The 9,541-nt window shown below is 46.4% G+C and overlaps 1 protein-coding gene across 1 annotated transcript in view; it reads left to right on the plus strand.

Annotated features, from left to right (window-relative positions):
* Window positions 1-768: 768 nt before the first annotated feature.
* Window positions 769-9,541, plus strand: part of FAM117A (family with sequence similarity 117, member A) — a 49,242-nt gene continuing 40,469 nt past the window's right edge. The window contains exon 1 of the mRNA XM_011999379.1: window positions 769-812. Coding sequence (XP_011854769.1) covers window positions 769-812 — 44 coding nt within the window. The remainder of the gene's footprint in view (window positions 813-9,541) is intronic.

Below are 9,541 nucleotides of genomic sequence, written 5' to 3' on the forward strand. Positions count from 1 at the left end.
AGTGGAGAGAAAAATGAAAGTCAGCTCTAGAAAAGCTAAGAGCCACTAGTGGGTAATAGAAACCTAAGATAAATTTCTTACTGCAATTCTCCCTTAAATTAAATTCTCTTTTGTGTCTTATGTCACTTAGAGGCTGCTAACTTTTATGCTCTTCCAGGACCATGATGAAGGACAAAATAGGACTAGGAGGTGAATTGTTCTGGGTTCTAGTCCTGCCTATCTTGTTTAGTATGTCTGTATGTTCCTAGGATGAAGATAATGTTAATCTAGCTTTGCAAATTATTTCTTCAGTGGACCAGCCCCACTGGGACCAGCTGGGTGCCAGGGAAGCTAAATGCTGCCTTGGAACCTCCTCTGACCACCAGAACCTTCTTTAACCAGGGATTGGCAGTTATGATCTACAGGCCATATCTGGCCCTGGACCTGTTTTTGTAAATAAAGTTTTATTGGAACCAGCCACACTGCTTCATTTAAATATTGTCTAGGGCTGCTTTTGTGCTGTCGGTGAAGAGTTGTGATAAAGACTGTAGGGCCCACAAAGCCTAAAATATTTACTATATGTCACTTTACAGAAAAGTTTGCCAACTCTTGTCTCAAACAGTATACCTGTTTTTCCTATATAAAGATCAGTTTCAAACGTGTGTAATATAAACCTCAGAAAATTCTAAGGCGGTAAAGAAAATGAACAAGCCTGTAGTCCCACTTATATTTTAAGGCAAAAGAAAAGAGAGTCACCTGCTTCCAGTCAGTTCTCAATCTTTGTAGAACATGGTCATGTGTGAATCCAGCTTCTCCACCCCCACCATTGTCAGGTGATATGTTCGGTAGACATAAGCTAATTTGAATTGACATAAAACCTTAACTGTTAGGCAAATTTGCCCCCTCTCGTCTCTTAACCTGTTTCCCCCAACCTGACAGCCCACAACTGCGGTGAACACATTTCACAATCAGATGTAAATTACTTTAGGCTTATCTCCTGTTTTGAATTTTTTTCATTACCTTGTATTTTTCTGAACAGATTAAGGAGAGCTGGCAGTAGTCGTGGTTGCCCTAAAATATTGGCTTCCCCACGGGGACATAAGAAGGGTAGTTTATATCAAATGTCGATTAGGTTCCCCAGGATGGCTGTTTCGTAAATACAAGGCTGCAGTGCTTATATTATTAAATTGTTAAACGCCTTTCTTTGCAATGCTTTGAAAACTTATTTCTTGGGGGATGGGTGTTTAGATAGGTCTGGAACCATAAAAAGGAGGTTGCATATTAGAGTCCCTAAGAGAAAGCCCACAGCAAACTAGTCTACAAGGCTACTAGTGCCAGAAACAGGCTGGAGATTAGAAGAGAGTTCCAACCTTTCCATGCCAAGGCATCATCTTGCTATAATGAGGCCTGGGGGTGCAGTTAAAACCCTTTAAGAGCTACAATTGCCCTTCTAAAACCTGTGATTGAGGCAGCTTCTGTTTGGGAAGCATTAAAACACCAGACACTTCCTAGCCCAACACTGCTAACTGTTGCTTTTGACAGCTTTGCCAGCACCAGGCACATACATGGTCAGCAAAATGCACTGCTGAAGCATCTGACTCTTAAATGTTATCACCAGTGATGACATCCTTGAAATTGGGGGCTAGCTGCTTAACTGCTTTATCTCTTTGGTACCCAAAGGAGTGTGAGTCCATGTGTTCTTCAGTATTTTGGATAGCAAAGGATTATATAGTACGAGAAGGTCTCACTTATATAACATGGAGCTAAGAGATCTTAAACCATTTGAGGTCAGTGTCAGAGGGGTGAGAACAACAGTGGGCTGTGATGGCAAGAGGACATTGTTCTCTCACTTTCTAGACATATAGATCTTTAGAAAGTTGGAGGCAGTAATGCAAACCTTTCATAGTGATGGTGCTAATTTAGGTGTTACCACAATGGTTGGTGGGCTTTAATAGCCAAGAGAACACTATGCCTGTATTTTCTGCTGAATTCAGTTTATTTTGAATGGTGTGATGGGCATCAGGGCCACACTATTCCTTGATCTTGGAAGAACTGTTAGAGCATCTTCCTCCAGATTCTTAGATGACTCACATAGAGCCTTCCTGCTAAAGGATTCAGACTTTAGGGTGTGGCATGTTCTGAGGGGCAGGTCTGGTTATGGAGTTCTTACTGACACTATCACGTTTGACTCTAGCTGAAGTGTTCTGACTAGACCTGCCTGGGCTTACCCTTACTCCACAGGCAGTTTGGAGCCTTTTAATTAATTAATTAATTAATTAATTTTATTTTTATTTTTATTATTTTTTTGAGACAGAGTCTCACTGTGTCACCCAGGATGAAGTGCAATGGCACGATCTCGGCTCACTGCAACCTCTGCCTCCCAGGTTCAAGCCGTTCTCCTGTTTCAGCCTTTCAAGTAGCTGGGACTACAGGCGCCTACCACCACACCCGGCTAATTTTTGTATTTTTCGTAGAGATGGGGTTTCACCATATTGGCCAGGCTGGTCTCAGACTCCTGACCTTGTGATACACCTGCCTCGGCCTCCCAAAGTGCTGGGATTACAGGCGTGAGCCACCGCGCCCAGCTTATTTATTTATTTTTTGGAGACAGACTCTTACCCTGTCACCCAGGCTGGAGTGCAATGGCACGATCTTGGCTTACTGCAACCTCCACCTCCAGATTCAAGCATTTCTCCTGCCTCAGCTTCCCAAAAAGCTGGGATTACAGGTGTGCACCACCATGTCCAGCTAATTTTTTTGTATTTTTATTAGAGACGGGGCGGGGGATTTCACCATGTTGGCCAGGCTGGTCTCCAACATCTGACTCAGGTGATCCACCCGCCTTGGCCTCCCAAAGTGCTGGGATTACAGGTGTGAGCCACCACACCTGGCCCTGGAGCCCTTTTAAAGCAATGGAAAGGAAAACCTTATGTGTCACTCCCAGTTCTGAGCAAAGGTAGATGCTCACCAGAGAGTGAGTTAGTGAGAATGGATAGTCTCTTCTTGGGTTAGTAAGCTCTGCCGTCCTTTGAGATGCATGTTACCCTTCTTTGTCACAGAAGTGGGAACAGGGAAGAGTGGAAGCAAAGAAAGGATGGGTGGGAAATCTGGTCAGTTCCCCCCTTTGTCTAGGTTCAGTCTTCACAGAGAGCTCCATTATTTGGTTAGCAGGATATGAATTAACCAAACATTAGCCAAATCTACTCACATTATTAGGTCAAAAACAAATCCTGATCTCAGAAAGGGAAGAGTTGTGGATGATATTTGAAATTTCTAAGTTATCTGCGCCCCAGTTTTCTCCAGTTTGTGGAGCTCATGAAGGGGCCGTTGTTGGCAACATCTGGATGGTGGGAGGTTCTCGTAACAGCTGGCTGCTAGTGTTCAGGCTCAGCTCATGGTCCCCACCAAACCTCCTGGTTTGGAAAACTCTGCCTGGCACTGTGCTTTCCCCTCAGGGGCACTACAAAGCTGAATGCCTAGCTTTGCAGTCATTTAAATGCTTCACCTTAGGCCCACATACGCCTTGATCGACCCTTACTGTGTGGGAGCACTGCAGCTAATCAAGGGTGGCTTTAATGAACTTAAAAGAATGCTATCGAAGTATTTCATAATAGAAAAAGTTCAAATCCAGGCCCTGAGGGACCTGGAACTGAAGTCCAGGCCATGTGCAGACATTTACCCTGCCCTGTTCAGGCATACAGGTTTGTGGATTTGCTCAGGAGCCCTCGAGAGTTGCTGGGGGAGTGGAGGAGGGATGGAGTGCCTTTAGCTCAGCTCTGCGTACATTAGCAGTTTGAGCTCCCAGCTCCCTAGTAAAAGGGGTGGAGGCTAGGGGAGGCCTGGGAATACTCGGAGGGTTTTGGTTGCTCTGAAGCAGCTGGCCTGTGATCAAGGGTTAAGGAGTTTTCTCTCAAAGACTGCCTGAATGTGGCTTCTTAGATGATGGATGGTATTTGACAGAACAAAGCTGTAGGTTTGGGGTGCCTCTTCTCTCTCTCTCTTTTTTTGAGGCAGAGTCTCATTCTATATCTCAAGCTGGAGTGCAGTGGCGTGATCTCAGCTCACTGAAACCTCCACGTCTCTGGGTTCAACCAATTCTCCTGCCTTACCCTCCCAAGTAGCAGGGACTACAGATGTGAGCCACCATGCCCAGCTAATTGCTGTATTTTTAGTAGAGATGGGGTTTTACCATGTTGGCCAGGCTGGTCTTGAACTCCTGACCTCAAGTGATCCCCCTGCCTTGGCCTCCCAAAGTGCTGGGATTACAGGTGTGAGCCACCGCCCCCAGCCTTTGTCTCTTTCTTTTTTTTTTTTTTTTTTTTTTTTGAGAGATGGGGTCTAGCTCTGTCACCCAGGTTGGAATCCAGTAATGCCATCATAGCTCACCATAGTCTCCTGGGCTCAAGCCATCCACGGGGTGCCTCCTCTCTGACTCTGAGCTCCCTATCCTGTAAACGAAGGATGACTTTTCCAGGGAAGCCATGTTTGTTAGGGGCAGCCTAGTTCACCCCCAGCTCTGCCACTTGAGTCCCTTATCATCTGATCCTAAATGAAGACATGCAGGAGAGCACCAAGATATTACATCCTCAAAGGTCAAAGGAAGGATTAATGTGCAACTCTAAAAGCAGATTGCTAACACATCCATAAGTGAATAAAATATAAATTCAAGCTGGAGGAGGCAAAGAATGAAGAAATACTCAGTGTTTGGTGAGGTTAATTAGAGAAAACTACTGGGATGTTTTGAGAAGGCTTTAAAAAAAAATTGTCAATATATTATTCTCCCTAAGGTTAAATTAAGTTTTTACACTCTCCTTTCCTTTCCCTTTCAAAAGTGACATTGTTTCGCCTTGTCTAGTCAGCTATATTCCTTATTTTTCTCAAACCTCTTGAGTCCCTTCTGCCCTATACTGGAAATTGTGTGCCTGCCTTTTTAAGAGTAGGCACCTCATGTTTCAAGTTCAAGTGCAATGGAACTCACCCTGCAGCTTGAACAGATTTGAGTGTTTTTGCAGAGGGAGGGCCAGGGCAGATGGGGAGTGTCATGCTCAATAAATACTTGTTGGATTGAGTTGCTGGGGAGGCAGCAGAGTGGGGAGAGTAAGCCACACCTCCCCCAGGCTCACTCAGAATGGTCTTTCCCACTTCTGGTCCCCACATACTGTTCCCCCTCTGTAATACCTCTCTTCAGCTACTTACAAGGCAAAACCCCCTGAAGTGTTAGTATTCTTTCTTTCCTTAAATCACTGGTCGCCTATTCATCCTGGTCATTGGGCTTGAAGCCCAGCTGGTGGCAAAGACGTGGCATTTCCATAGATGTCATTGCTAGGCCTGTAGGTTCTTTTCCCAACACACTTACAGCTAGAGGGTGAGCTTGGGCAGTTACCAGGTCGATCCATGGAAACAGCCAATGTGTAGGATTTTGTTATGATTTTGTTAAAAAGCCAGACTGCCTGGCTTTAGGCTTTGAAGTGGATATGGTGAGAGGCCAAGGAGACCAAGATGAATGCTAGCTGTCTTTTCACTCCAGGTAGATTTGTGCCAACTTCCTAGTAGTGTTCTGTGTAGCAAGGAGATGGAAGAAAACAAAATCTGGATCAGTGGCTTTTCTAGGCCAAGGAGGAGAATTATCTGTTGGCCCTGTGATGGCTTCAGAGGTGTGATCAGGCTGGAAGTGCCCCCTCTCAAGCCAGCCACCATCCTGTGATAGCAGGCACTGCTATTTCTCCTCCCACCAACCACCAGATAGGGAAGTGCAAGAAAGAGATGCTTGTTATCAATTCACAGGCCCTGGACACTTAACACTGTTGTCCACAGAGTCTCTGTTCCCTGCCTTGAAGGTTGCCAACCATGTGTCTGGTGGCTTAGTGAAAATGACTTTTTTTCTTTTCTTTTTTTTCTTTTTTTTCTTTTTTTTTTGAGACAGAATTTTACTTTTGTTGCCCAGGCTGGAGAACGATGGTGCCATCTCGGCTCACCGCAACCTCCACCTCCCAGGTTCAAGCGAGTCTCCTGCCTCAGCCTCCCAAGTAGCTTGGGATTACAGGCATGCACCACTACGCCCAGCCATTTTTGTATTTTTAGTAGAGATGGGGTTTCTTCATGTTGGTCAGGCTGGTCTCGAACTCCCAACCTCAGGTGATCCAACCCCCTCGGCCTCCCAAAGTGCTGGGATTACAGGTGTGAGCCACTGCACCCGGCCGAAAATGGCTTTTTTAACCTGCCCAGCTGGGTGTAAGTTTGAACAGAGTGAAAATGTGATCGGGAGCATAGGCAGATTATCTTACCCTCTCTTCCCTCCCCTCCTTCTCCTCTCTACCCCACATTCCCTTCCCTTTAAGAGTTTGCTGTGCTTGGCCGGGTGCGATGTCTCACGCCTGTAATCCCAGCACTTTGGGAGGCCGAGGCGGACGGATCACGAGGTCAGGAGATCAAGACTATCCTGGCTAACATGGTGAAACCCCGTCTCTACTAAAAATACAAAAAATTAGCTGGGTGTGGTGGCAGGCGCCTGTAGTGCCAGCTACTCAGGAGGCTGAGGCAGGAGAATGGCGTGAACCCAGGAGGCGGAGCTTGCAGTGCGCCGAGATGGCGCCACTGCACTCCAGCCTGGGGGACAGAGCGAGACTCCGTCTCAAAAAAGAAAAGAAAAAAAGAGTTTGCTGTGCTCTGTGCATGTCTGGTCGCCCACGTGGCTTTGGAAAAACCACTCCTGATAACACGTGCGCTCCCTGCCCCACAGCGGCAGGCTGGTGGAAAACTTGCCACACAGCCCCTGTTTGGGGATTGTCTTCTTAACTCCTGCCCATCAGATATGACATAAGCCAGGGGTGGGGTTGGGGTGGGAGTGGATAGCATTTGGCATGATAGAGGGGATGCAGCCAGAGGGCTTTCACAATATGGCATAGTCTGGATTTAGAAACTGGGGAGAGGAGGGCTATATGAACCACGTCCATGGGGGGTGTGCACATCTTAATGCTGAGAGCAGCACCTGCACTCTTTCTTATTGGAATCTGGGGTAGTTTTGTGTTCACAGAGGTAGACAAAAACAGTTGCTTCTATAGAAAGAAAGAGTCTCTGAATCTAAGCTCTAAAAGGCCCAGAAAATCACCTGTATTTTTCATTGAAATGGAGAATATAGATAGCATTAGGTTTTTTGTTTGTTTGTTTTGAGACAGAGTCTCACTCTGTTACCCAGGCTGGAGTGCAGTGGTGCAATCTCTGCTGACTGCAACCTCCACCTCCCAAGTTCAGGTGCTTCTCCTGCCTCAGCTTCCCCAGCAGCTAATTTTTATATTTGTAATAGAAACAAGGTTTCATCATGTTGGCCAGACTGGTCTTGAACTCCTGACCTCAGGTGATCCAACCGCCTCACCCTCTCAAAGTGCTGGGATTACAGGCTTGAGCCACCGTTCCTGGCCTTCATTAGTTTTGACAATATGTTCCATTTGTTTAAGTCTGTGGTGCTTCTGATGGGAACTCTCAACTGTTTTTCATGCATCTTCACAACAGTCCTGCAGGTGCAGGTGGCATTTCATTGTTTTTGCAGATAAGGAAACTGAGGCCCGGAAAGGAAGTACTTGTCCGAGACCAAATGACTAATAAACCCCTTTTGCTTAATTAGGCAAAGGGCATTTCCCACATATGCAGAAAAAGTCCGTTGTGAATTTTGTCTCAGGCTGGCATCCACTGCTACCTGCCCAGCACACCTCCAGCATTTGTTTCTCCTCTGTTTATATATCTGTATTCCAGGAGCAAAGATTCATTTGTTAAGCTAAGCAAAAGAGAATTGGGGCTGGGTGTGGTGGCTCACACCTGTAATCCCAGCAGTTTGAGAGGCCGAGGCAGGCAGATCACTTGAGGTCAGGAGTTTGAGACTAGCCTGGCCAACATGGTGAAACCCCATCTCCACTAAAACTACAAAAATTAGCAGGGCGTGTTGACACCTGCCTCTAGTCCCAGCTACTCGGGAGGCTAAGGTAGGAGAATCACTTGAGTCCGGAGGCGAAGGTTGCAGTGAGCCAAGACTGCGCCACTGCCCTCCAGCCTGGGTGACATAGCGAGACTGTCTCAGGAAAAAAAAAAAAGAATTGGAAACTGGGCTGCAAAGAAGTCTGTTTCTTCCTTTAGCACCCCAAGGTGACTATCCACACCATAAATACTCACTTGGTGTGGGTAGTTGGAAGATGATGGTTACTATTAATACATTATTACATGTGTGATATGGTGGCAGTTTTTGAGTGTTTCCAGCTGGCTTGAGATACACCATTTCCATGTAGAATGAGTAGCTAACGAGGGACAGATAGGACATAGGAGGCAAACCAAGTTTTTCTGCCTCTGTGGGGTGGTCATGTTTACTGAGCTTGGGGCAAGGCCATGTTAGGGAGACATGCAAAGATGGATCTTACAGGAAAAGGTTTCTTTCTTGTGTGTGATTATGTGAAATCCAGAAAAGCACCCGGGAATACATGTGGGTGATGTGTTCCTATGGCAGGGGCAGGGTAATTGCAAGTGGCATTGTGCCGTGATAATAGCTTAGTTCTCTCTGTAGGGGACCCCTGGTGTAACCATCCCCCTACTTCTAGTGGGAAAGAAGCCTGGGGGGCGCAGGATCTGTCTGAGCATATCTCCCTCTCCTAGCTTTAGGTTAACTGAAAGTGGAGTCATTGTAATGTATGATAGTGCTCTTCCGCGACAGGCATGTGCCCAGTAAGAGAAATAGGAAGGCCTTGAACTCTGGGAGAAAGCTCCATCTAGGGACTACGTATCGTGGAGAATTGACTTCTTAGAGGTTATCTAACCCTCCCAAGTGGATCACAGGCTGCTCTTACCTCCAAAGCAGACTCTGTATAGAATTCTCTCTCTCTCTCTTTTTTTTTTTTTTTAATAGAGATGGGGTCTCACTATGTTGCCCAGGCTGGTCTCAAACTCCTGGGCTCAAGTGATCCTCCTTCCTCAGCCTCCCAAAGTGCTGGGATTACAGGCATGAGCCATTGCACTTGGCCTAGAAATCTTTTTTTTTTTTTTGAGACGGAGTCTCACTCTGTTGCCCAGACCAGAGTGCAGCGGTGCAATCTTGGATCACTGCAACCTCCACCTCCCAGGTTCAAGCATTTCTCCTGCCTCAGCCTCCTGAGTAGCTGGGATTACAGGCACCCGCCACCATGCCCGGCTAATTTTTTTGTATTTTTAGTAGAGACAGGGTTTCACCATTACTGGCCAGGCTGGTCTCAAACTCCTGACCCTGTGATCTGCCCATCTCAGCCTCCCAAAGTGCTGGGATTACAGACATGAGCCACTGCGCTTGGCCAGGAAGTCTTTAATATTCTAATAACCATATGCTTGTGTGAAATCTTTTTTTTTTTTTTTTTGAGACCGAGTCTCGCTCTGTTGCCAGGCTGGAGTACAGTGGCGTGATCTTGTCTCACTGCAACCTTCGCCTTCTGGGTTCAAGCGATTCTCCTGCCTCAGCCTACTGAGTAGCTGGGACTACAGGCACATGCCACCATGCCCAGCTAATTTTTGTATTTCTTAGTAGAAGTGAGGTTTCACCATGTTGGCCAGG

This window comes from Mandrillus leucophaeus, unplaced genomic scaffold, assembly GCF_000951045.1.
Source record: "Mandrillus leucophaeus isolate KB7577 unplaced genomic scaffold, Mleu.le_1.0 Scaffold59, whole genome shotgun sequence".
NCBI classification, from domain to species: Eukaryota; Metazoa; Chordata; class Mammalia; order Primates; family Cercopithecidae; genus Mandrillus; species Mandrillus leucophaeus.